General features: G+C 44.9%; 5 protein-coding genes across 6 annotated transcripts; 4 read left to right on the forward strand and 1 right to left on the reverse strand.

Moving 5' to 3' along the window:
* Positions 1 to 338: 338 nt before the first annotated feature.
* On the reverse strand, positions 339 to 8,027 carry LOC109735072 (uncharacterized). Of its 2 annotated transcripts, XR_002226034.4 has the most exons (3): positions 6,726 to 8,025; positions 1,039 to 1,159; positions 339 to 945 (listed from the first exon to the last, which is right to left on the reverse strand). XR_002226034.4 is itself a non-coding variant. In XM_020294270.4 (2 exons), the coding sequence occupies exons 1-2, from the start codon at positions 7,966 to 7,968 to the stop codon at positions 4,689 to 4,691; spliced, it is 1,323 nt and encodes a 440-aa protein (XP_020149859.1). In that variant the 5' UTR covers positions 7,969 to 8,027; the 3' UTR covers positions 4,478 to 4,688. The 2 variants fall into 2 exon arrangements, 1 of the variants encoding a protein (XP_020149859.1); XM_020294270.4 differs by lacking the exons at positions 339 to 945; positions 1,039 to 1,159 and adding an exon at positions 4,478 to 4,768 and having other exon boundaries at positions 6,726 to 8,027.
* Positions 4,776 to 6,298, forward strand: LOC141021397 (probable LRR receptor-like serine/threonine-protein kinase At3g47570). The gene has a single exon (XM_073497164.1). The coding sequence runs from the start codon at positions 4,784 to 4,786 to the stop codon at positions 5,969 to 5,971; it is 1,188 nt and encodes a 395-aa protein (XP_073353265.1). The 5' UTR covers positions 4,776 to 4,783; the 3' UTR covers positions 5,972 to 6,298.
* A 4,656-nt stretch (positions 8,028 to 12,683) lies between the features above and the next one.
* Positions 12,684 to 15,345, forward strand: LOC109735073 (MADS-box transcription factor 51). The gene is made up of 5 exons (XM_020294272.4): positions 12,684 to 13,121; positions 13,451 to 13,532; positions 13,942 to 13,991; positions 14,080 to 14,176; positions 15,063 to 15,345. The coding sequence occupies exons 1-5, from the start codon at positions 12,817 to 12,819 to the stop codon at positions 15,150 to 15,152; spliced, it is 624 nt and encodes a 207-aa protein (XP_020149861.1). The 5' UTR covers positions 12,684 to 12,816; the 3' UTR covers positions 15,153 to 15,345.
* Positions 15,346 to 16,164: 819 nt separating this feature from the next.
* Positions 16,165 to 18,876, forward strand: LOC109735085 (protein FAR1-RELATED SEQUENCE 11-like). Its single transcript, XM_020294285.4, has 2 exons — positions 16,165 to 16,695; positions 16,781 to 18,876. The coding sequence occupies exons 1-2, from the start codon at positions 16,369 to 16,371 to the stop codon at positions 17,513 to 17,515; spliced, it is 1,062 nt and encodes a 353-aa protein (XP_020149874.1). The 5' UTR covers positions 16,165 to 16,368; the 3' UTR covers positions 17,516 to 18,876.
* Positions 17,785 to 18,405, forward strand: LOC109735086 (protein FAR-RED ELONGATED HYPOCOTYL 3-like). Its single transcript, XM_020294286.2, has one exon. The coding sequence runs from the start codon at positions 17,785 to 17,787 to the stop codon at positions 18,403 to 18,405; it is 621 nt and encodes a 206-aa protein (XP_020149875.2).
* Positions 18,877 to 27,560: the final 8,684 nt, after the last annotated feature.

A 27,560-nucleotide genomic window follows, 5' to 3' on the forward strand; every position in this document is an offset into this window, starting at 1 on the left:
CTGATCCTTGTTATACTTTTGGAGTTTTGGTTTGTATACCCCTGCGTGGGTTCTGTTATGACGCTTTTGAGTTTAGAACTAGGGTAGAAGGTTTTTGCCCGGGTGTTTTGATGGCGAGCACTCGCAGAGGGTTGTACTTCTATTGCCCCAACTCGCTTTCCCCTTTCCTTGTCTCCTTAGTTTGCTTCTCAGTTGGCTAATGTTAGAAAACAATGTTGTTTCCGTTAAGCAATTATAATGGAAAGGGGTTCATCGGTTTTAAAAAAAAGCCGAACCGAACACGGGTGGGTGAAAGTTAAGAGCTTCACATAGGCACATCCATCGGGCCATCACCCACATCACTGATCCTCTTTTACCCAGGCTGATTTACAGAGAACATATGTGAGTTACAGCCTTACAAGTTTGATATGATATTGATCCGGTAATGGTCAACAAACATCTAGGAGTGCGATGCAAAGCAGCAAAGTTCAATAACACAGCACACCTTTGTTTTGAACGTGCACATTTCTTGACCAATTCGACTGGAGCAGCATACAAAATGAATACCCCTATTTATGACAGTGGTAGTACTACGCAACAGCCGAGATCTTGATTCCAGCCCACCGTATCAGGATCTTGCAGGCTGCGCCTTTCTTCCAGAAGGATGTCCGGGTTCATGAGTCCGGTGCTTAGGAAACATTCTTGATCTCCCAAGATAGTTCTAGGGTCGTTTCCCCTGCTGCGATACGAGCAGCAGCAGCTGGGACCGTGGCATGGACGCCATTAATCTGCGGGGAGGTTCACGAATTACGTGCCCAGGGAAGCTTTTGGAGGAACTGGTAAGCATCTGGTTTCCGCCAACCATGTTGTCGGCCAAAGTGGGCTCAAGTGTGCTCCATGAACCATCTGGACGTCCTCCTCCTAGGTGTTCAGGGCCTTGGAGGAGGTGCTCAGCACCATCCGAAACTGCAACGCCATGAGTATGTTAGCGCTCACGGATATGATCAATAGCAAGGAGAACATGCATGCTGAGAGTAGATAGTTGAGTGCACTGCATACCTGCAGGAGCGGGTGGAGGCTGCCAAACCACGGCTTGAGCAGCTGGAGAAGCCGGAGCATCATCGACAGTTCCTGGCTTGAGTAGCACCAGCGGGTGCCATTGATTCTCGCTACCAGCTACCTAGCTTAGGCAAAGAACAGCTTAATTAGTCGATCGAGCAATAGTACGTGGTTCTGCACTGATGACTGCCCACAAACTAGCCGCTTATTTATGCAAGTTAAGCTCAACCAGGAACCCAGCTTAGTTTCCTCCGTCCGGAATTACTTGTCGCGGAAATGGATGAAAATGGATGTATCTAGAACTAAAATACGTCTACATACATCCATCTCTCCGATAAATATTTCCGAACGGAGGGAGTACCACACGCCTTCAACAAGAGTCAAAAGGACGAAAAAATAGTAAATAACTAGAGAGGCAAAAAGAGAGGAACGCGTCCGTTCATACCACCATGTGCACGCGGAGACAAAGACTGTACTACTTCAGACCACGCCATTCAATCAAGGAGTAAAAAGAATTGTGGCACTAGCACAGTTTTGCTCACTGGTGGGCACTGGGGTGACCGTGCAGATTAAGACGGATGTCGTTTTCAGAGTTGCTAGCCATTGCTCACTCCATAAGAATATTTTCAAGGTCTCAATCATCCGAGCTTAACCTACCGGACTCATATTTATGTTTCCTTTTGCTGGCAAAACAAGTTGAGGACGGAGACAGAGCAAAGAGAGGCGGCCTCATCAAAGTATAGCAGAGACATGAGACAGAGGATGGCCTATATGCTTCTTTACTTGCGTTATGGCTCAGTGTTCTTCTAGGACAGCGTCCAAGACATGCTTGGATGGGATTTGCTGCTATGGCTTGGGCTCTTTGGAATGTTAGAAACAACTGACAGAAAAACTATGTTTCTTCCTTGTAAGCCGGTATCCCCAGCAAAACTATGTCGCTTTCAGCCGGCTTTATAAAAAGGTTGTTAATTAGCAGGAGTATCTGTTACTTTCTCAGTCTGAAACCTCGAGTCAAAAGGAGTCCATAGGCGATTTACAAGGATGAAGCGACCATTTAGCAATCGTCAGGACCCCGCGTTTCTCTAGTTGACTCTGAAGAACAATCTTCTCCTTTCAGTGTACTTCTTTCAAATCGCTCGATGCCCATCCATGTAACGACGATCATTAGCACCTTGAGATATACTATCATCCAATGCGTCTTATACTACCTTTCCCAAATAATCCAACAGCAACCTGACAAGGGACAACTTGCTAGGAATCCCATATTGTAAGTCCAAGTGGAGTGCCAACAACCGCTTCCAGCTGATTCAAGGGTCGCAAGCAGGCACATACTCCAAATTAATCACGCGCTCATATACACCTGCCCTGTTGATTTCCACATTACCGTTAAACTGGAAGCATGTGTGCTAATATATTAATTGCCAGGGATAGTACACTCCAAGTTGCAGATATCATCTACTTTGGCTGGACAGGACCCCAACCAAACCATTGTTCTATATCCTGGAAGCTAGCTCATGACTTGCAACAATGACTCGCAGATATCATTGCTGGAATCCTGGAACAATGACTTGCAGATATTGTTATTGAGGTTCAGGCAGATTTTCCACAAGGTCCAAAATCCATTACGTTCCGGTGTTGTGTACCTTACCTGCTCCTCCGTCCGTAGCATCCAGCATGGTCGCATTGCCGCCCATTATGATATCATAGCTTGTTGCTCCAATCCCCTACAATTTAAAGTGGGTGAGGTACTGCTACACACCATACTTAAACATCATCTTGCAAAGCGAGAGCTTCCATCAATCTCGATAGCTGAGCAATGGTGTCTTCGGGTGCCTTCTTGTTTCCGGGCCTCTGTCAATTTCTCTGCCTCTTCTTGGGTTTCTTCTGCAGCCTACCATTACTAGGCATCTGCGATGAATCAGAGAGTGACAGGCAAGCCCTCCTCTGCTTCAAGTCCGGGCTCTTGGCACCCGCCGGAGTTCTAGCTTCATGGAGCAACGCGTCCATGGGATTCTGTGACTGGCATGGGATCACCTGCAGCGCGACACCACCCAGGCGTGTTGTTGCGCTGGACCTTGAATCCGAAGGCATCTCGGGCTCCATAGCATCTTGCATCGCCAACCTCACTTGGCTGGCAAGGCTCCAGCTGTCCAACAACAGCTTCAGTGGCGGCCTACCACCGGAGCTTGGCCTCCTGAGCCGGCTCACCAACCTCAACCTTAGCATCAACGCTTTGGAAGGTAACATCCCGCCTGAGCTCTCTGAGTGTTCCCAGCTCCAAATCCTGGGCTTGTGGAATAATTCCTTCCGTGGAGAGATCCCACCTACCCTTAGCCAATGCAAGCACCTTCAAGAGATTGACCTTAGCAACAACAAGCTCCAAGGAAGCATCCCTCCTGCTTTCGGAGACCTTCCTGCGCTGCGCATACTAGTTCTCGCCAAAAACATGCTTACCGGCACCATACCACCGTCTTTGGGCAGTAGCTGTCATCTCACATACGTCGATCTCGGGATCAATGGTCTCGGAGGGGTAATCCCGGAGTCCTTGGCAAATAGCTCATCCCTTCAAGTACTTAGGCTTATGAGCAATAGTCTTACTGGTGAACTCCCAAAGGATCTTCTCAACACTTTGTCACTTGGTACCATTAGCCTCGAAGAGAACAGTTTTGTTGGTTCAATACCCTCTGTTACTGTCACATCTTCCCCTATTAAGCATCTTGATTTAGCGAATAACAATCTTTCAGGAAGAATACCTTCCTCAGTAGGGAACCTTTCCTCCTTAGTTTATCTTCGTCTTACAAACAACCATTTAGTTGGGAGCATCCCGGAGAGCTTAGGTTATATTCCAACACTAGAGACATTGACCTTGCATATAAACAACTTATCTGGGCCGGTTCCACCATGTATCTTCAACATGTCATCTCTGAGAAGTCTCGCCATAGCAAATAACACACTTGTCGGAAGATTACCCTTCGACATTGGCTACACACTCCCCAATATCCAGAACCTACTACTCTCAGAAAATAGTTTTGATGGACCAATCCCAGCCTCTCTTCTCAAAGCTTACCACCTACGCTGGCTTTACCTGAATGGTAATAGCTTTACTGGATCCATACCATTTTTCGGCTCATTGCCAAATTTGGAGGAACTCGATTTGGGACACAACAAGCTAGAAGCAGATGACTGGGGCTTTGTCTCTTCACTATCTAATTGCTCCAGACTGAGCATGCTGGCCCTGGATGGGAACAATCTCAAAGGGAAATTGCCAAGTTCTATTGGCAACCTTTCGAACAGTCTCGAGTGTCTGTACCTAAGTAGTAACCAAATTTCTGGACCTATACCACCAGAGATTGGAAATCTTAAGAGCCTCAATAGCTTGTACATGAATTACAATCTTCTCACCGGTAATATACCGCCAACAATTGGGAAACTGCAGAACTTGATCTTACTATCCTTTGCGCAAAACAGGCTTTCAGGTCAGATTCCAGATACTTTTGGCAATTTTGTTCAGCTGAGTATGCTGGAAATGGATCATAACAACTTTAGTGGAAGAATACCTGCAAGTATAGCACAGTGCACTCAACTCACCACACTCAACCTTGCTCACAACTCACTAGATGGGCATATACCAAGAGAAATCTTCAAACTCTCTACGCTTTCTGAAGAGTTGGACTTGTCAGACAACAACTTGTCTGGAGGAATGCCAGATGAAGTTGGCAATCTCGTTCATCTGCAGAAAATCAACATGTCAAATAACAGGTTGTCTGGTAACATCCCATCAACTCTCAGCCAGTGTGTTGTTCTGGAGTATCTTGGGATGCAAAGCAACTTGTTTGCAGGAAGCATTCCACAATCATTTGCCAACTTAGTCAGCATAAAACAGATGGATGTTTCTAGGAACAATTTGTCTGGAAAAATTCCAGAGTTCCTCAAATCCATGAAATCACTGCAAGACCTCAATTTATCCTTCAACCATTTTGATGGAGCAGTTCCAACAGGCGGTGTTTTTGACATCGCTGGTGCAGTGTCAATCGAAGGAAATTATCATCTGTGTACAAGCATTCCAACAAGAGGGGTGTCTCTTTGTTCAGCAGTGGTTGACAAGAAAAGAAAGCAGAAGCTACTGATTCTAGTTCTACTGCCAACTGTTGTTGCCACTGCAATCCTTTTCTCATTTATTGCAACAATTTGTTTGAGGAAAAGGATGAAAACCAATCCCCATTTGCAACATGACAATGAGCAGATAAAGATAGAGAAGATATCATATGAAAAGGTATCATATAAAGACTTGGTAAGGGCAACTGATAGATTTTCTTCAGCAAACTTAATTGGTTCTGGATCATTTGGAAGGGTTTATAAGGGCAGTCTGCAGTTTCAAGAAGATCAAGTTGCCATCAAGATTTTTGATCTTGACATTAATGGGGCACATCGGAGCTTCATAGCAGAGTGTGAAGCCCTAAGAAATGTTCGCCACCGGAATCTTGTAAAAATAATTACCTTATGCTCTTCAGTGGATCATACTGGGGCGGATTTCAAGGCCCTAGTGTTCCCATACATGCCAAATGGGAACCTAGAAATGTGGCTACATCTAAAAGACCCTGAAAATGGTGAAAGGAGTATTCTGACTTTAAGCCAAAGGACTAACATAGCCTTGGATGTAGCACTTGCTTTGGATTATCTTCACAACCAATGTGCACCTCCAGTTATACATTGCGACTTGAAGCCAACCAATATTCTTTTGGGTCTTGACATGGTTGCATACGTCATTGACTTTGGCCTAGCAAGATTCTTGTTCAGGACAGAGAATGCACATCAAGATAGTTCAGCAACTTTGAGCCGCTTAAAAGGAACCATAGGATACATCCCACCAGGTGAGATAAGCTTATTTGCAAGATACTGGTTCTGTTTGTTCCTTATGGAGTTGTACAAATAATGATGATTGTTTAATTTTATTGTGTTTTTAAATGTAAATGCAGAGTATGGAATGAGCGAAGAGATATCAACCAAGGGTGATGTCTATAGTTTCGGGGTGCTTCTGTTGCAACTGATAACAGGGTGCAGTCCAACTGAAGAAAAATTTAATGATGGTATAAGCCTTCATGAATTTGTTGATAAAGCATTTAGAAAGAATATTCACGAGGTTGTTGACCCCACAATGCTACATGATAACAGCAGTGCAACTGACATGATGAAGAATTGCGTTATTCCACTTTTAAGAATAGGCCTCTCTTGCTCCATGAAATCACCCAAAGAGCGGCCAGATATGAGACGAGTTTCTACTGAGATCCTTAGAATAAAGCACATGGCCTCATACACATGCATGTCAGATGAAGCAAAGAATTGGCAGGAAAGTAGCTAGCAACAGAAGTTCATGTAAAGAAGAATAGTAATGTACTATCTTGTTTTTTCGTTTTCTGAATCCAGTTTGAGTCATTTCAGAGGTAGCTAATGCATCCATGTCAAATGGCTTTGCACAGTTTTGTTTCTGCTAATGTATGTTTTTCATATCTATACAAAGTAGGAAACATGTCCTTTTAAGTTTTAATTTACAGCAAAGTTATCTACTCATACATGGCGGAGAGAGGAGTGAAGGGCATAAATGGCACCTAAATATCTTATGTGGACAAGCAAGTTTCACTCAAGTAGATGACTCAACAAGAGCTAAAAAATAAATCAGTGTTCCAAACCTGACTGTGCAATGAATTTCTGAAACAAGGACTTCAGTTCAGCACACAGATCTCCCCTTCCCATCTTGTGCAAACCTTTGGACACTGTAACATAAGCAGAATGGTCAGGCCTGAGGCCCTTCTCCATCAACTCATACAGGACACTTCCAGCCTCGACGATCCTCCCCGACCTGTGCAACAGCTTGGCGAGCAGGCTGTAGTTCCTGTTCGTGGAGTGTGAATCCCTGGTGCTCATAGCCCTCACATAATCGCAAGCATCGTCAATTCTCCCAGCATAGAAGTACCCTTTGATGAAGGCTGTGTGGATTGTAATCCTCGGCGTCAGATTTTCTGAGAACAACTGATCGAGAATCTGCCTTGCCGAATCCATCTTCCCCGCCTTGCAGGCATGGTATGTGAGGATCTCGTACGTCAGTGAGTTCGGGATGTCGTCGTGGTCCGACCTCTCCATGGTCTCAACAAGGTCGCACGCTTCGGTAGCCCTGCCATTCTTCAGCAGGCACCCGAGGAGGTAGTTCCAGGAGTTGGCATTCGGGCCGCAGCTCCCCTTCCTCATTTCGTCGAACAGCTCGTGGGCGCCCCGGAAGTCGCCGGCCTTGCACTTGGCAGCCAAGAGGACGTTGTAGTAGCTCGCCCTCCTCGCCGTCTCCTCGATCACCCACACGGCCGCGTCGAGCTCGCCGATCGAGGCCAACGCCTTGACCAGCGAGAACACGCCGGACGCGCGGCACGGGCCGCCAACACCGTCCAGAGTCGTCAGAGTCGCCCTCACCGCGTCATCCACGCTGCTCGACGACCTCGCCGCGGCCTCCAGGAACGCGAACGCTTGCTCGGTAAGGGAGAGCCGCCGCGCCGACGCTTGCCCGAGGGCGCGGGCCATGGCGGGGTAGTCGGCCAGCCTGCCGGCGTTCTGGACGAGCAGGTTGTGGGCGCGGGCGCTCGGGGGGACGCCCCTGTGCCGGGAGAGCCAGGCGAAGAAGCGGAACGAGGGGACGCCGCGCTCCGTGAGCGCGCGGAGCGCCGCCGACACAGCGGCGTCGGAGAGGGGCGGGCCGAGGCGGTCCAGGTCCGCCTCCAGGCTGCCGCCATCGCCGCCTGCCGCGACGAGGCTGACGATCGCATTCGAGGTGGCGGCGGTGGTGGGGTCGCTGCTGCGGAGATTTGAGGAGGGTCTCGAGGAGGAGAAGGTCGCGCCGCCGGCAGAGACTGCGCGGTGGAGCCGCCGGGGGATGAGACGAGACATTGGTGTGCTCCGAGTCTGGCTGGAACTGGAACTGGACTGTTTTTTTTTTTTTTTTTTTGAGGGGTGGAACTGGACTGCTTGAAACGCCAGTGGCAACTGAGATTGATGGGCCAATCTGGGCCGTGAATGGCTGGCCGAACGGTTCCTATGGCACTTTGAAAATTAGCTACGAAAATGAGATTTATTTTTTTTGGCTGTGGAAAATGAGAATTTAGAAAGCATAACCAGCAACAAGCAAACGTTCAGCTCAGTGGCAAGTTGAGGATATGTTTAATTAGAACATGTGTTCAAAGCTACAGTTTAGTCCATGTAAAAAAAAGGTAAAAAAGAAAGAAGTGCCAGTGGCCATTAGGTCACCATAGTCTCCAAGACTTGACTTTGAAATATTTTTCCTATTTTTGAAATGTAGAAGCTTAATTTTAACTTTTCCCAATTACCTAGAACATTGAATAGATCTCCAAACAGGAAAAAAAAATTCTATCCACAGTTGGTTAAAAAAAAACCCACCGTTCCTACTTGTCATTTGAAACACTTATATGGTGTGATATAAAATACCATAATGCACCTTTGGACCAGATATCAACTCCTGTTGACTCAGATTTTAACTTTTCCCAATTACCTCAAACATTGAATAGATCTCGAAACACACAAAAAAAAATTCTATCCATCGTTGGTTCAAAAAAAAACTCACCCTTCCTACTTGTCATTTAAACACTTACTAGTGGTTAGGGCCCGCCATTGCGAGCCCGAAATTGTTTCACACGCGACACTACTCGCACGACCTGCAGACGATAGCATCAGTAAGGAAAAAACAATTCCTCTCCTGCCTACAGCCTCGCAGTTGGCACTGCGATCGTGCATGCATCGGTCGCAATATATCGTGTGTATAGCACCGTTCTTGCGAGCCGCTTGAGAGAAAGCTGTGCGCACCTCACCTTCATCTCGAAAGTAAAAAAATATCCTCGCGTCACGTGGACATCGTATCCATCTCAAAAAGAAAAAGAAAAAGAAAAATACTAGAAAAACTTTTCTCAAAAAGATAAAAAATTCTCACTTCCATCTTCAAAAATAATCTTAAAAGGTTAAAAACTTTCTCACCATGACCAACCAGCATGCGCCACATGGCCACCTTTCTACCGCATATTACTGTGTTTAATGTAGTTTGATATAAAACATCATAATTGACCGTTGGACTAGAGATCAAGTCCCGTTGACTCAGATTTGGGTAGAAACTCTTGCCAATCCCACATGACGACATAAAGAATATGCATAAATGAATCATATCAAGTCCTTATATTTCCCACGTCTAAGGAAAATTACTCACACATGAGAGGGGATAACCAAATATCACAGAGATAAAGCCAAGGAAAATCATATCGATAATATCGCAAACATCCGCAATAAGATGAATGATTAAATAAGTATTTATCTCAAGATTAGTACAAATAGAGTAACAAAGCTTAACTTACAACTTGGAATTCCTCTCCCTATGGTGGTGTTGCTATGAATGGAAATGAATATGGGTGGAAGAGAAGGAATGGATCCCCGGTGGTTTTTCTTCTCGAATTCTCTTCTCTCTTTGTTCTGGATGTCGGGGCGGCGCCTCTGTCTCTGAAGTATGTTGTGCCTTCACGAAAGTGGCATTTGTAGATGAGGTGGTGGCAGCGCCAAGTTGTACGATCATTGGTATGAATGGGACCCGCGCTTTGTTGGCCCTGTTGACTTTTTGCCCAAAAGAGAAGTTGCTCCAAATATCTTTATTTGACATGTTATTGATTGATTTCCTTTCAAATATGTTCTTTCCTACATAAATACAAGTTTTCTTTTTTCTCGAAGGATTGATGTTAGAAAGATGTGAGAAATATCAAAAACCTTGTGAAAACCACATCAAAACCCTCTTACAAAAGTGACAAAGTATCAAGCCATTACCCATGCCCTTCCGCCATTGGAAGGACTACTCCGACAATGACAAGACGTCGGCGGCGGCACAGACAAAGAAGGAGGTGCCGCTGGCTAGCCCGGATGGAGTACGAGGTCACCATCCGCTACAAGCTATTTTAGTTTTTCTTTTAGGTTTTAGTTGAACAGACGAATATTGTTTCTTTTATGTAAATTTCGTCTGAACTTTAGTGAATTCCATCGTGTTTACTTGAAAATCGTTCAGTTTGTTCAAATCCGCTTTGAAATGTATGCCGGCACAGTTGGATGGCCGGCTCCGGTATCACTGTTCGCGGACGTGTCTGGTGACGCCTGTAGACAAATACAATGTACGTTTTAGGGGTTAGCGTTGGAGATGCCCTAAACATCATGTAGTATATGTTGAGAACGATTGCGCATCTGAGTGATGTATGTGCTGGATCGACCGCCAGATCCTGATCGTTTTCCATCAACGTAAAATTATAGTGATAGAGCCTGCTTTTATATTGGTTGAGGTTTGCTTAAACTAGCTCTGTGCTCGGTTGATCGACCCATGTGAAGAATTACTTATTTTCACCCGGATAATTATTATAAATAAGTCTAACATGAGTAAAATGTAACATAATCTTCTTCATTAACGTGATCAAGCCATAGTGTCGCCTAATTGAACTATAAAAAGTGCAACCATATTGGCCTTTATGGGAAGGCCCTAGCTCGTTATACCATCATATGCCCTTTTATTGTTATCATCCCTATGGAAAGAGTTAGGTGGGTTGTGTTACCTAGGTTAGGTGACCGAGGTCTAAAGTATGGGAGCCTAGACCAGATTGTTATTTTGAGCTCAGATTACTATGTTTGACGAGGCAAGTAGTGCCACGAGATGTTAAACCCCCCCCCCCCCCCCCCCCCCAATGGCAAGTGTTTGTCGGTGGTGTAATAAGATTGGCATGATGGTAAAATGCGGCTTTAATTTGTTGGAGTAACCCTAGACGGCCCCTCATGGGCGGAGGCACGGGACACAAGGGAGAGCTTCATAGTGTAGGTAAAGTGTAAAAATTCTGCAGAGCGTAAAAAAAATTCTTTGAACAGCCGTGTCTGCGGCGATATGGGCACAGTTTGAGATAAGTCACAATATACGGTCAATGTCGAGTACTCCCTCCATCCGAAAAAACTTGTCTCTCAAATGGATGTATAAGAGAGCAAACCTCAAGTAAAATTAATAACTGGGTGAAGGGAAATGAAATAAAGGATCATGAGGTGATCAGGCGGAGTGAGGCCCAAAACTCTATTTTCAATGCCGAGAAAATTGAAATAATGGTGGCTCATGTGACCTTAAATAGACGAATTTTCTTTGCCACAATTGTTTTACTTTATGCACTGGTTGTGCTTCGGACCCTGAGCGTTGAGACATTCAGGATGGGACTGATTACTTTATACACATTCCCGAACTTGTTGTGCCCCATGCCTTTGTGGCGTTTGTATAAATCCTGGATGGTCTGGCAACCTTGCTTGTAGAAATCCTGGGATGGTTTGGCTACCTTACTTGTTGTGCCCCATGCCTTTGGCATTGTATAAACCCTAGAACGATGTGTGCTACCTTACTTGTTGTGCCCATGCATTTGACGTTTGTATAAACTCTGTGATGGTTGGCTACCTTATTTACTTACTCTGATTGTTGAGCCCACGTCTCGGCGGTCGTCGACCCCTCGGCGATGGTGTGTATGCATTTGTCGTGGACCCCATGTCATGGATGTGTGTCCCAATATATAGTGTCCCTAAGGATTGGAGTCTCGCCACTAAGTTACTCTGTTATGTTGTGCTTTCCGATACTAGTTACTGAGGCTCATGATTTGTGCACTAAATAAAGTAAAATAGTTTTGCCGGTGTTGATTCTGTAATCTTAGAGTATTTTTTTCGTAAAGGAGGATGACCCCATGTAATCTTGGAGTATACATGATAGAAGCATACACGGAGAAAGAAATCATGCAAAGAAAAGGAAGCATTAATCTTGGATGGTCTCATGAACGAAGCCGCACTAGTCTGATGTGATGCTTCTGATCGTTAGTCTGATCCCTAGCAATGCCCTTTTCTTTTTCCAGGAATGCGATGGAGCAACCGTGTGAGATAAATCATTTAAAAAAATACAAACTATTCCCTCTATGTTCTTATGGTGTCGAGCCCATAGAGAAACATAATTTGTGGTTTGCGAGATGCAACATGCAATTCTCTTTGACATCATGATGCATGTCATGCCATAAATGGACGGAGTTTCTTTTTCGATCGATGGAAGCAATGGTGAAACCGGGTCGTCGGTTGGATTGATGGTTTGCGAAACAAAAGGATTAAACATAAAGTTGGAGAAACATTATAATTTGGGGAGGGAGAGTGGAGACGCCCCATGAAAATGCATGGGTGTGGTTGCTGTTGTCCTTTGTGTTCGTGTGATAGATAGTAGAGCCATCAAACTCACTAGCTAATTGCCCGTGCAACGCGTACTCTAATGGTTCAACACCAATGTTGTCCACCCGCCAAAAAAAATATCAATTTTATCTGACATATAACTTACATCAATGTTGGTAATATTTATTTTGATGGAGTATGCGTAGAGGAAGGTAAGGAAAGTTTTGAATTAGCTGAGATTTGATAAGATTTATTTGATTTGATTGAGTTATTAATGCAGGAGGGTGAGAACATGGGAGAAAATACCAGGTGAAAGATGGAGGCGACGAGATTTTGTTGGCTTGGCACGTGACCATGAGATGCACCAAGGAGGGAGTGGGGCCGTTTCAGATCCGATCGCGCCATGGGGCATGCAAGCCGGCAACCCCTGATTGCCCCTGAACGGCATCCTTATCCTGACGGAATTTAACCACTCTCGGCCCATTGGAGGGGCTCACGCAGATATTTGCTGCTTGGTGGTTCGTCAACGTCATGGAGGGACCCGTCCCGTCCCTCTCGCTCATTTTCGCCCGCTCCCCTCTCCATCCAATCATCGAGAGACGTACGCCAGCGAGCGAGCGGCAGCCCGAGGAGGAGGAGGCGAGGCGAGGGATGGCGCGGCGCGGGCCGGTTGAGCTGCGGCGTATCGAGGACCGGACGAGCCGGCAGGTGCGCTTCTCCAAGCGCCGCTCGGGCCTCTTCAAGAAGGCCTTCGAGCTCGGCCTCCTCTGCGACGCCGAGGTCGCGTTGCTCGTCTTCTCCCCCGCCGGCAGGCTCTACGAGTACGCCTCCTCCAGGTATATGCAGGGTGTGCTTTGTTTATTTATTTATTTACCTATGTATATCTCCGCTCCAATCATTGTTATATACAGTAGACAATTGCCTGTGACAAATCTGTTGCTATATTTGCACTACTTCCTCAGTCAAGAAATATAAGAGCGTTTAGATCACGCTCTTATACTTCTCCACAAAGGGAGTAGTAAATAAGCAACAATTAATATGGATTGGAGGGAGTACATTTTTCTCACTGTATTTAGATAGAACTGTGTATGAAATTGTCAGTCAAGCCCGCGTAAATCTTTGAATGTACCATTTCCAAACGTTAACGGTATCCATTTGTTTTCAGCATAGAAGATACATACGACCGCTATCAGGCATTTGGAGGAGCCGGAAAGAACCTGAATGAAGGCGGTGCAAGCACCAACAGTGTAAATTTATCTCTCTATATATAGCTTTTCTTATTGCATACACCTTAGAGCTAGTTTAGGAGTGGAAGCTGCCAAGTACGTAGTATCATTCTGCAGATTTAATTGGTCTATATTTCTGAATTTACCATGGAAATGCACTACGCATGATGAAGTGTACGCTTGTAATCATGGATTATGTTGCCTATGCACATGACCAGCAAAACGAATGCAAGGATGATCATTTTCATAATGTACTAGCACTGGCTTATCTGAACAAGTCATCTATGTTCTCTATAATCCAGGTCTAGGTTGTAATTACACCATTCTGTATCCAGGATAACCAAATTGTATAACTATTTATATACACTTTTCAAGCAAGATTGTCTATATACCCACATATCTCTGACATGATATGTTGGTCCTGTACCAGGATGGAGATCCTTCAAATATACAGTCAAGGCTTAAAGAGATTGCTTCCTGGTAGCCCTCAGACACCTTTCACAACATATATATCCTAGTATGTTATTTAATATGTCTAGCTCAATGCTGATTATGTGCAATCCTGAAGGTCTCTTCAAAACAATGCTGATGACGCAGATGCTAATGAGCTAGAGAAACTGGAGAAACTACTCACAGATGCTTTGGAGAATACAAAATCCAAGAAGGTACACCTAAATGGCTCTGTTGATGTTTCTAATCAACTTTTGTAGCCAAGAATCAAGTTTCTGGTTCCTGTTGCACCCTTGCGCCATCAGGAAAATGGCTCTGTTTTCGGCCATTTCAACTAATTCAACAGCTCGTGGCTTTAGCATAGCATGATCTTAGTTCACTCTGGATGATCTAACTACACATAAGCAATCATCACTGATTCCTTAACAAAAAATCCTCCTACGTAATGGTGTAAGGTAAGTACTTTTCATTTCGATTGGCTATTCGTAAGCACTAGAGATAGTTCGATGATGTAGTTGCATATTGACTCTTGAGACAATGGTCCTGAATGTGTTAGTTCCTATATCTTGGTAAATGATAGGTAAAATAGATAGAATGAAAAACTCGTTGGCTACTTCACAGTGCATGTGGCTGTCTTTGATATTTTCACAGCGGCTAGTACATTTTTTAAATTCAGCATTAAGCTAGATGTGCTACTGTGGTTTAAACCTTGATTGTGTGGAACTATACTTGGACGAACTGTCCTGTGATGTGAACATAGCCGAAGTCAACAGATGTTCTGGCTACACAAGAATCGGCAACAAGTGGGTTGCGTTTTCACTTTCTCTGAGAATTGTATCAGTAGTAAGCCTGTTTGCATTGCAGGCTTACTACTGAAATGACAGACAAAATGGGGACATCAGAATAGGTTATGTGAGTTACTTGCAAACAGGAAATTAAGTCTTGGAACAGAACCTGGCATGCGAGTTCAATCAATTATCAATACAAAGACTACTCACAAGGCTATTTGGTGTGCAAAGCAGGAGAGGATACTACTGTATCCTCTGAATCCATGCACAAAGACTTGTTAACAAGCTTTGGTTTGCTGTTGCTGGAGTGCAGATGTTGGCGCAACGAAATAGCGGCGCAAGAACCAGTGCGAGCGGCGCGAACTCCATCAGTCTTAGGGGACAGGAGGAAGGAAGGAGCTGAGCAGTCTATGTGTAATGCATGTATTTGCTGCTGATGCTACACTGCTGCCTTGCCTTGTGCTTTTCCTATCAGTCTGTTGTCAGTCTTCACTGCTGCTAGTGTCATACGCAGCTGCGTGAGAAATAAGTTTATCTTGATGTGCACTTCCTATAAACTAGATGATTTCCCCGTGCGTTGCTGCGGAAACTTAAAATATTTTTTTGGGCTTGCTTCCGTAGACCCCCCCAACAAAACGTAGAAGGGCAGAATGGGCATACGAAAGAAGGGTATGCCCACCTCATATTATACAGTTGTGGATGACGTACGTAGACCGCTTGCATGCAAAAAAAACACAAACAAACTGCCAGCACGATCTACTCGCCCGCCCACCCCGTCTACTCGCCCGGCCCATCCGATCGCCGCCGCCGCGGATCGCCGCCCTCCGACCCCGTCCGACGCCGCCGTCCGAGCCCGTCCGACGCTGCCGTCGCCGTCCCAACAGCGTGCGTCGCCGCATCTCACCGTCATCGTCCACCGCCCGGACGTGAAGGCCCGTGTACTCGCCCGCCCGCCCCGTCTACTCGCCCGCCCCATCCGATCGCCGCCGCCGCGGATCGCCGCCCTCCGACCCCGTCCGCCGCCGCCGTCCGACTCCGTCAGACGCCGCCGTCGCCGTCCCAACGGTGTGCGTCGCCGCATCTCACCGTCATCATCCACCGCCCGGACGTGAAGGGCCCGACGTGCCACGCCGCCTCCGCACCACTCTCCCCACCCCCCGTCGCGGATCCTGCCAAACATCCGGCCGGTGGCTCGTCGTGCACGTCGCCGGCTGCTAGATTCAAGGCGGGGACAGCTGCCGTCGTCGAACGCCGGCGACGCCTACACCGCGGGGCAAGGTTTGTCATCTAAACCTAGCGGGCATGATGGATGGAAGTTAGGGCTAGTTAAGTGGCGAATCTAGGATGTAAGTGGAGGGCAGGCTTAATTTAAAGAACGCTATATTTTTTTCATGACGGCATCATACAATATGCACACACCGCTGGGCAACCTCAACTAGTTGTTTCACACAACACTAAAAAGTGTTGTTTGAACCATTGCATTAAGAAAAAATTCATGGTAGCTGCTGGGTTCATGGATTACACGTCTTTCTCTTTTTTTGCAAACCAACATGAGTTTTTGTCCTTGTTGTAATCAACACTTCAAATGTTTTGCAGTTCTGTGAGTTAGGCGTGTTGACATGGAGAAAGAATCCGCATTCGGGAGGGACGAGAATGATACTGATAAGGTGACTAAGACTGATAACGAAAATTTGAACGAAGATGATGACAACAGCGACAATGATTCCGTCTCGTCATATGATATCTTACCTCCGGATGATTTTCATAATAATGAACATGGCGCAAATAGTGAAAACGTAAGTGGCATATATTTTAATTTTATTTTTGAATTTGCAAAGTATGGCATGGCTAACTATATATCTTTGTGTACAAATTTGCAAGAAGATGTGGATGTTGACAATGTGCAACATAGTTGGCAGGAATCATTTGCAGATAACTTGAGCCAGGTTAGTTGATAGATGTTGTACATCGATCAATACTATGATTTGAATGATAGTAATTGACATATATATTTTCAAATGAATGTTGTAGGAGGAGTCAGATGGTCCTAGCGTTGATCACGATGAGGGAGATATCGATATTGAGGAGGCTCAAAGGCAGCAGAAGATGCTTGAGACACATTGGAAGGTCATGGCTATGACCTTTCGGTCGCAAGGGGATGCATACATATTCTACAACAATCACGCCAGAGAGCACGGGTTTAGCATCAGGAAACAGAAGGTGAAACGAGGTGCTTCGGGAATGATACGGTACCGGCGGTTTCTTTGCTCCAGGGCAGGGAGAAGGCAGAGCAAGTTCATAACCATGGAGGGCCGCAAGCGCAGGCTTAGACCGGAGACTCGTTGCGACTGCGGTGCACATATGGTGGTGAAGCTGGCACATATGGTGGTGAAGCTGGACAGAGAACGTGACGTTTGGTTCGTCGCATCATTCGTGGATGATCACAACCACGCGATGGCTCGGCCCGACGAGGTTTGTTTTTTGTGGTCACACAGACGGATTGGAGATGGCCAGAGGGCCGAGATATTGGCGATGGAAGCGGCCGAGATAAGAAAGCATATTATAATGGACAACTTCATCAGCAGATACGGTTCGTATGATAAGTGCGGGCTTATCAGGAGGGACATTTACAATCTTTGTTGCAGAGAAAAAATGAAGCTCATTGCAAAGGGTGATGCAGAGACGGCAGTTGGCATTATGAGGAGCAGGAAGGAAAAGGACCCTAAGTTTTTTTTGAGTATGTGCGTGACAAGGAAGGGCGACTGAAGAGTATGTTCTGGTGCGATGCACAGTCGCGGAGGGACTATCAGGACTACGGAGATGTTGTCGTGTTTGATAGCACGTATAAGATGAATAGATACGGTATGCCGTTCTTCCCCTTTGTCGGAGTTAACAACCACCGTTGCACCATAGTGTTTGGTTGTGCCATCATTGCTGACGAGACGGAAGGGACATACGTGTGGCTACTGCAGACATTTATGAAGGCAAACTGTCAGGTGAAGCCAAAGTCAATAATCACAGACGGTGACGCTGCAATGATCCGGGCTTTTCGGACTGTCCTTTCAGATGTTTTCCATCATCTTTGCTCCTGGCATATCGAGAAAAATATGCAGAGGCACCTGCATTACAAGTCACTGGATGAGTTCAGATCGCTCCTGTACTATGCCACCTCTCAAGCGAACTTTGAGCAGAGATGGAAAGCTTTCTATGATAAGTGGAATACGGATAGAACTGAAGAGTGGCTTGACAGGATGTATAGGAAGAGGAGACTTTGGGCAGCTTCATATCTTTCCGATGGTTTTTTCCTTGGTATGCGAAGTAACCAGAGGAGTGAAAGCCTCAACTCCTGCCTTCACCTTCACCTGGACTACGGTATGACAATTGTTGATTTGGTGGTGCATTATGAGAACTGTATAGTTCGCCTGCGTGAGAACGAGGCGTACGATGACTGCGAGGCATTCCAGAAGGAACCACCGTCGGTTACTGAATATAAGGCCCTTGAGGAGCATGCCGCCAAAGTATTCACACCTGCTAATTTCTACATCCTCCAAGATGATTTGCATAAGATGGGTCAGCTGGAGATATTTGAGACGCTCGTGGGAATTGGGCGTCAGACATTCATGGTGACATGGAAGGATAACCACAAGTTCAGGTAAAATGTTGTTCATGAACCAGGTAACTCAGAAGAAACTATTACATGCAGTTGTCTTAGGATGGTTCGGAAAGGGCTGCCATGCAAACACATTCTGTTTGTTCTCCATCATCTGAACTTAACTGAAATACCAAAATGTTGTGTCCTGCATCGGTTGTCCAAACATGCGAGAGATGGGTTGCCTCTGCAGCGGAAGAGTGATATGTTTGGATGGGGTTGGTCTGGGCCATTGGAGAGAGAACGGTATAGTGCAATAACCATTAAAACCGCAGAAGCTGCTCATGTTGCAGCAAATGATCCCTTCTTGTTCGACGAGTTGATGAAGTGTCTGGACAACATAATAGCACAGAAAAAGATTTCAGAGGAGGAACTTATAGGAAGTAGAAGGTATGCTATGCTTAAGAAGGAGGCAAGTCAGGCACAACAAGTTGAGCCTGGTATTGGTGATCCTCAGAAAGTTTCGACGAAGGGTGCACCTAAGAAGGGGCGGTCGAAGGGTGGCCCCGACGTTACAAATAATGGTAGGCCAAAAGATTTTACAAAGAAGAAAAGTGGTCCTTTGTGCAGTCTGTGTAGTCTCCCAGTGTTGGGGAACGTAGTAATTTCAAAAAATTTCCTACGCACACGCAAGATCATGGTGATGCATAGCAACGAGAGGGGAGAGTGTTGTCCACGTACCCTCGTAGACCGACAGCGGAAGCGTTATCACAACGCGGTTGATGTAGTCGTACGTCTTCACGATCCGACCGATCAAGTACCGAACGTATGGCACCTCCGAGTTCTACACACGTTCAGCTCGATGACGTCCCTCGAACTCCGATCCAGCCAAGTGTTGAGGGAGAGTTTCGTCAGCACGACGGCGTGATGACGATGATGATGTTCCACCGACGCAGGGCTTCGCCTAAGCTCCGCGACGGTATTATCGAGGTGTAATCTGGTGGAGGGGGGCACCGCACACGGCTAAAATATCGTATATCAAGTGTGTCCATGGGGTGCCCCTGCCCCCGTATATAAAGGAGCAAGGGAGGAGGAAGCCGGCCCTAGGAGGGGGCGCACCAAGTGTGGAGTCCTACTAGGACTCAATAGTCCTAGTAGGATTCCACCTCCCATATGGAATAGGAAAAGAGGAAGGGAAAAGAGAAGGAAGGAAGGGGGCGCCCCCCTTCCCTAGTCCAATTCGGACCAGACCAAGGGGAGGGGTGCAGCCACCCTTGAGGCCCTTTTCCTTCTTTCCCGTATGGCCCAATAAGGCCCAATACGTATTCCCGTAACTCTCCGGTACTCCAAAAAATACCCGAATCACTCGGAACCTTTCCGAAGTCCGAATATAGTCGTCCAATATATCGATCTTTACGTCTCGACCATTTCGAGACTCCTCGTCATGTCCCCGATCTCATCCGGGACTTCGAACTCCTTCGGTACATCAACATACATAAACTCATAATAAAACTGTCATCGTAACTTTAAGCGTGCGGACCCTTTGGGTTCGAGAACTATGTAGACATGACCGAGACACCTCTCCGGTCAATAACCAATAGCGGGACCTGGATGCCCATATTGGCTCCCACATATTCTACGAAGATCTTTATCGGTCAGACCGCATAACAACATACGTTGTTCCCTTTGTCATCGGTATGTTACTTGCCCGAGATTCGATCGTCGGTATCTCGATACCTAGTTCAATCTCGTTACCGGCAAGTCTCTTTACTTGTTCCATAATACATCATCCCGCAACTAACTCATTAGTCACAATGCTTGCAAGGCTTATAGTGATGTGCATTACTGAGTGGGCCCAGAGATACCTCTCCGACAATCGGAGTGACAAATCCTAATCTCGAAATACGCCAACCCAACAAGTACCTTTGGAGACACCTGTAGAGCACCTTTATAATCACCTAGTTACGTTGTGACGTTTGGTAGCACACAAAGTGTTCCTCCGGTAAACGGGAGTTGCATAATCTCATAGTCATAGGAACATGTATAAGTCATGAAGAAAGCAATAGCAACATACTAAACGATCGGATGCTAAGCTAACGGAATGGGTCAAGTCAATCACGTCATTCTCCTAATGAGGTGATCCCGTTAATCAAATGACAACTCATGTCTATGGCTAGGAAACATAACCATCTTTGATTAACGAGCTAGTCAAGTAGAGGCATACTAGTGACACTCTGTTTGTCTATGTATTCACACATGTATTATGTTTCCGGTTAATACAATTCTAGCATGAATAATAAACATTTATCATGATATAAGGAAATATATAATACTTTATTATTGCCTCTAGAGCATATTTCCTTCAGTCTCCCACTTGCACTAGAGTCAATAATCTAGTTCACATCGCCATGTGATTTAACATCAATAATTCACATCACCATGTGATTAACACCCATAGTTCACATCTCTATGTGACCAACACTCAAAGGGTTTACTAGAGTCAATAATCTAGTTCGCATTGCTATGTGATTAACACCCAAAGAGTACTAAGGTGTGATCATGTTTTGATTGTGAGATAATTTTAGTCAACGGGTCTGTCACATTCAGATCCGTAAGTATATTTGCAAATCTCTATGTCTGCAATGCTCTGCACGGAGCTACTCTAGCTAATTGCTCCCACTTTCAATATGTATCTAGACCGAGACTTAGAGTCATCTAGATTAGTGTCAAAACTTGCATCGACGTAACCCTTTACGACGAACCTTTTGTCACTTCCATAATCGAGAAACATGTCCTTATTCCACTAAGGATAATTTTGACCGCTGTCCAGTGATCTACTCCTAGATCACTATTGTACTCCCTTGCCAAAATCAGTGTAGGGTATACAATAGATCTGGTACACAGCATGGCATACTTTATAGAACCTATGGCCAAGGCATAGGGAATGACTTTCATTCTCTTTCTATCTTTTGCCGTGGTCGGGCTTTGAGTCTTTACTCAATTTCACACCTTGTAACACAGGCAAGAACTCTTTGTTTGATTGTTCTATTTTGAACTACTTCAAAATCTTGTTAAGGTATGTACTCATTGAAAAACTTATCAAGCGTCTTCATCTATCTCTATAGATCTTGATGCTCAATATGTAAGCAGCTTCACCGAGGTCTTTTTTTTTGAAAAACTCCTTTCAAACACTCCTTTATGCTTTGCAGAATAATTCTACATTATTTCCGATCAACAATATGTCATTCACATATACTTATCAGAAATGCTGTAGTGCTCCCACTCACTTTCTTGTAAATACAGGCTTCACCGCAAGTCTGTATAACACTATATCCTTTGATCAACTTATCAAAGTGTATATTCCAACTCCGAGATGCTTGCACCAGTCCATTGATGGATCGCTGGAGCTTGCATATTTTGTTAGCACCTTTAGGATTGACAAAACCTTCTGGTTGTATCATATACAACTCTTATTTAATAAATCCATCAAGGAATGCAGTTTTTGTTTATCGCTTTGCCAGATTTCATAAAATGCGGCAATTGCTAACATGATTCGGACAGACTTAAGCATAGATACGAGTGGGAAACTCTCATCGTAGTCAACATCTTGAACTTGTCAAAAACCTTTTTGCGACAATTCTAGCTTTGTAGATAGTGACACTACTATCAGCATCCGTCTTCCTCTTGAAGATCCATTTAATCTCAATGGCTCGCCGATCATTGGGCAAGTCAATCAAAGTCCATACTTTGTTCTTCATACATGGATCTCATCTCAGATTTCATGGCCTCAAGCCATTTCTCGGAATCTGGGCTCACCATCGCTTCTTCATAGTTCGTAGGTTCGTCATGGTCTAGTAACATGACCTCCAGAACAGGATTACCGTACCACTCTGGTGCGGATCTTACTCTGGTTGACCTACAAGGTTCAGTAATAACTTGATCTGAAGTTCCATGATCATCATCATTAACTTCCTCACTAATTGGTGTAGGAGTCACAAGAACAGATTTCTGTGATGAACTACTTTCCAATAAGGGAGCAGGTACAGTTACCTCATCAAGTTCTACTTTCCTCCCACTCACTTCTTTCGAGAGAAACTCCTTCTCTAGAAAGGATCCATACTAAGCAACGAATGTCTTGCCTTCGGATCTATGATAGAAGGTGTACCCAACTGTCTCCTTTGGGTATCCTATGAAGACACATTTCTCCGATTTGGGTTTGAGCTTATCAGGATGAAACCTTTTCACATAAGCATCGCAACCCCAAACTTTAAGAAACGACAACTTTGGTTTCTTGCCAAACCACAGTTCATAAGGCGTCGTCTCAACGGATTTTGATGGTGCCCTATTTAACGTGAATGTAGCTGTCTCTAATGCATAACCCCAAAACGATAGTGGTAAATTGGTAAGAGACATCATAGATTGCACTATATCCAATAAAGTACGGTTATGACGTTCGGACACACCATTATGCTGTGGTGTTCCAGGTGGCGTGAGTAGTGAAACTATTTCACATTGTTTTAACTGAAGGCCAAACTCATAACTAAAATACTCTTCTCCACGATCAAATCGTAGAAACTTCATTTTCTTGTTACGATGATTTTTCGCTTCACTCTGAAATTATATGAACTTTTCAAATGTTTCAGACTTATGTTTCATTAAGTAGATATACCCATATCTGCTCAAATCATCTGTGAAGGTGAGAAAATAACGATATCCGCCACGAGCCTCAATATTCATCGGACCACATACATCTGTATGTATGATTTCCAACAAATCTGTTGCTCTCTCCATAGTTCCGGAGAACGGCGTTTTAGTCATCTTGCCCGTGAGGCACGGTTCGCAAGCATCAAGTGATTCATAATCAAGTGATTCCAAAATCCATCAGTATGGAGTTTCTTCATGCGCTTTACACCAATATGACCTAAACAGCAGTGCCACAAATAAGTTGCACTATCATTATTAACTTTGCATCTTTTGGCTTCAATATTATGAATATGTGTATCACTACGATCGAGATCCAACAAACCATTTTTGTTGGTGTGTATGACCATAAAAGGTTTTTATTCATATAAACAGAACAACAATTGTTCTCTAACTTAAATGAATAACCGTATTGCAATAAACATGATCAAATCATATTAATGCTCAACGCAAACACCAAATAACACTTATTTAGTTTCAACATTAATCCCGAAAGTACAAGGAGTGTGCGATGATGATCATATCAATCTTGGAACTACTTCCAACAAACATCGTCACCTCGCCTTTTACTAGTCTTTGTTTATTCTGCAACTCCCATTTCGAGTTACTACTCTTAGCAACTGAACCAGTATCAAATACCGAGGGGTTGCTATAAACACTAGTAAAGTACACATCAATAACATGTATATCCAATATACCTTTGTTCACTTTGCCATCCTTCTTATCCACCAAATAGTTGGGGTAGTTCCGCTTCCAGTTGACTAGTCCCTTTGCAGTAGAAGCACTTAGTCTCAGGCTTAGGTACAGACTTGGGCTTCTTCACTTGAGTAGCAACTTGCTTGCTGTTCTTTTTGAAGTTCCCCTTCTTCCCTTTGCCCTTTTCTTGAGACTAGTGGTCTCGTCAACCATCAACACTTGAAGTGGTCTCGTCAACCATCAACACTTGAAGTGGTCTCGTCAACCATCAACACTTGATGTTTTTTTTTATTTCTACCTTCGTCGATTTCAGCATCACGAAGAGCTCGGGAATTACTTTCGTCATCCCTTGCATACTATAGTTCATCACGAAGTTCTACTAACTTGGTGATGGTGACTAGAGAATTCTGTCAATCACTATTTTATCTGGAAGATAAACTCCCACTTGATTCAAGCGATTGTAGTACCCAGACAATCTGAGCACATGCTCACTAGTTGAGCGATTCTCCTCCATCTTTTAGCTATAGAACTTGTTGGAGACTTCATATCTCTCAACTCGGGTATTTGCTTGAAATATTAACTTCAACTCCTGGAACATCTCATATGGTCCATGACGTTCAAAACGTCTTTGAAGTCCCGATTCTAAGCCGTTAAGCATGGTGCACTAAACTATCAAGTAGTCATCATATTGAGCTAGCCAAACGTTCATAACGTCTGCATCTGCTCCTGCAATAGGTCTGTCACCTAGCGGTGCATTAAGGAGATAATTCTTTTGTGCAGCAATGAGGATAATCCTCAGATCACGGATCCAATCCGCATCTTTGCTACTAACATCTTTCAACATAATTTCCTCTAGGAACATATCAAAATAAACATAGGGAAGCAACAACGCGAGCTATTGATCTACAACATAATTTGCAAAATACTATCAGGACTAAGTTCATGATAAATTTAAGTTTAATTAATCATATTACTTAAGAACTCCCACTTAGATAGACATCTCTCTAATCATCTAAGTGATTACGTGATCCAAAGCAACTAAACCATGTCCGATCATCACGTGAGATGGAGTAGTTTCAATGGTGAACATCACTATGTTGATCATATCTACTATATGATTCACGCTCGACCTTTCGGTCTCTGTGTTCCAAGGCCATATCTGTACATATGCTAGGCTCGTCAAGTTTAACCTGAGTATTCCGCGTGTGCAACTGTTTTGCACCCGTTGTATTTGAACGTAGAGCTTATCACACCCGATCATCACGTGGTGTCTCAGCACGAAGAACTTTTGCAATGGTGCATACTCAGGGAGAACACTTTTATCTTGAAATTTTAGTGAGAGATCATCTTATAATGCTACCGTCAATCAAAGCAAGATAAGATGCATAAAGGATTAACATCACATGCAATCAATATAAGTGATATGTATGGCCATCATCATCTTGTGCTTGTGATCTCCATCCCCGAAGCACCGTGCTCGTGATCTCCATCTCCGAAGCACCGTCATGATCACCATCGTCACCGGCACGACACCTTGATCTCCATCGTAGTATCGTTGTCGTCTCGCCAAATAATTGCTTTTACGACTATCGCTACCGCTTAGTGATAAAGTAAAACTATTACATGGTGATTGCATCTCATACAATAAAGCGACAACTATATGGCTCCTGCCAGTTGCCGATAACTCGGTTACAAAACATGATCATCTCATACAACACATTATATCACATCATGTCTTGACCATATCACATCACAACATGCCCTGCAAAAACAAGTTAGACGTCCTCTACTTTGTTGTTGCATGTTTTACGTGGCTGCTACGGGCTTAGCAAGAACCGTTCTTACCTACGCATCAAAACCACAACGATAGTTTGTCAAGTTGGTGCTGTTTTAACCTTCGCAAGGACCGGGCGTAGCCACACTCGGTTCAACTAAAGTGAGAGAGACAGACACCCGCCAGTCACCTTTAAGCAACGAGTGCTCCGAACGGTGAAACCAGTCTCGCGTAAGCGTACGCGTAATGTCGGTCCGGGCCGCTTCATCTCACAATACCGCTGAACCAAAGTATGACATGCTGGTAAGCAGTATGACTTATATCGCCCACAAATCACTTGTGTTCTATTCGTGCATAGCATCAACGCATAAAACCTGGCTCGGATGCCACTGTTGGGGAACGTAGTAATTTCAAAAAATTTCCTACCCACACGCAAGATCATGGTGATGCATAGCAACGAGAGGGGAGAGTGTTGTCCACGTACCCTCGTAGACCGACAGCGGAAGCGTTATCACAACGCGGTTGATGTAGTCGTACGTCTTCACGATCCGACCGATCAAGTACCGAACGTATGGCACCTCCGAGTTCTACACACGTTCAGCTCGATGACATCCCTCGAACTCCGATCCAGCCGAGTGTTGAGGGAGAGTTTCGTCAGCACGACGGCGTGGTGACGATGATGATGTTCCACCGACGCAGGGCTTCGCCTAAGCTCCGCGACGGTATTATCGAGGTGTAATCTGGTGGAGGGGGGCACCGCACACGGCAAAAATATCGTATATCAAGTGTGTCCATGGGGTGCCCCTGCCCCCGTATATAAAGGAGCAAGGGAGGAGGAGGCCGGCCCTAGGAGGGGGCGCACCAAGTGTGGAGTCCTACTAGGACTCCCTAGTCCTAGTAGGATTCCACCTCCCATATGGAATAGGAAAAGAGGAAGGGAAAAAGAGAAGGAAGGAAGGGGGCGCCCCCCTTCCCTAGTCCAATTCGGACCAGACCAAGGGGAGGGGTGCGGCCACCCTTGAGGCCCTTTTCCTTCTTTCCCGTATGGCCCAATAAGGCCCAATACGTATTCCCGTAACTCTCCGGTACTCCAAAAAATACCCGAATCACTCGGAACCTTTCCGAAGTCTGAATATAGTCGTCCAATATATCGATCTTTACGTCTCGACCATTTCGAGACTCCTCGTCATGTCCCCGATCTCATCCGGGACTCCGAACTCCTTCGGTACATCAACATACATAAACTCATAATAAAACTGTCATCGTAACTTTAAGCGTGCGGACCCTTTGGGTTCGAGAACTATGTAGACATGACCGAGACACCTCTCCGGTCAATAACCAATAGCGGGACCTGGATGCCCATATTGGCTCCCACATATTCTACGAAGATCTTTATCGGTCAGACCGCATAACAACATACGTTGTTCCCTTTGTCATCGGTATGTTACTTGCCCGAGATTCGATCGTCGGTATCTCGATACCTAGTTCAATCTCGTTACCGGCAAGTCTCTTTACTTGTTCCATAATACATCATCCCGCAACTAACTCATTAGTCACAATGCTTGCAAGGCTTATAGTGATGTGCATTACTGAGTGGGCCCAGAGATACCTCTCCGACAATCGGAGTGACAAATCCTAATCTCGAAATACGCCAACCCAACAAGTACCTTTGGAGACACCTGTAGAGCACCTTTATAATCACCCAGTTACGTTGTGACGTTTGGTAGCACACAAAGTGTTCCTCCGGTAAACGGGAGTTGCATAATCTCATAGTCATAGGAACATGTATAAGTCATGAAGAAAGCAATAGCAACATACTAAACGATCGGATGCTAAGCTAATGGAATGGGTCAAGTCAATCACGTCATTCTCCTAATGAGGTGATCCCGTTAATCAAATGACAACTCATGTCTATGGCTAGGAAACATAACCATCTTTGATTAACGAGCTAGTCAAGTAGAGGCATACTAGTGACACTCTGTTTGTCTATGTATTCACACATGTATTATGTTTCCGGTTAATACAATTCTAGCATGAATAATAAACATTTA

This window comes from Aegilops tauschii, chromosome 4 (genome assembly GCF_002575655.3).
Source record: "Aegilops tauschii subsp. strangulata cultivar AL8/78 chromosome 4, Aet v6.0, whole genome shotgun sequence".
Lineage (NCBI taxonomy): Eukaryota > Viridiplantae > Streptophyta > Magnoliopsida > Poales > Poaceae > Aegilops > Aegilops tauschii.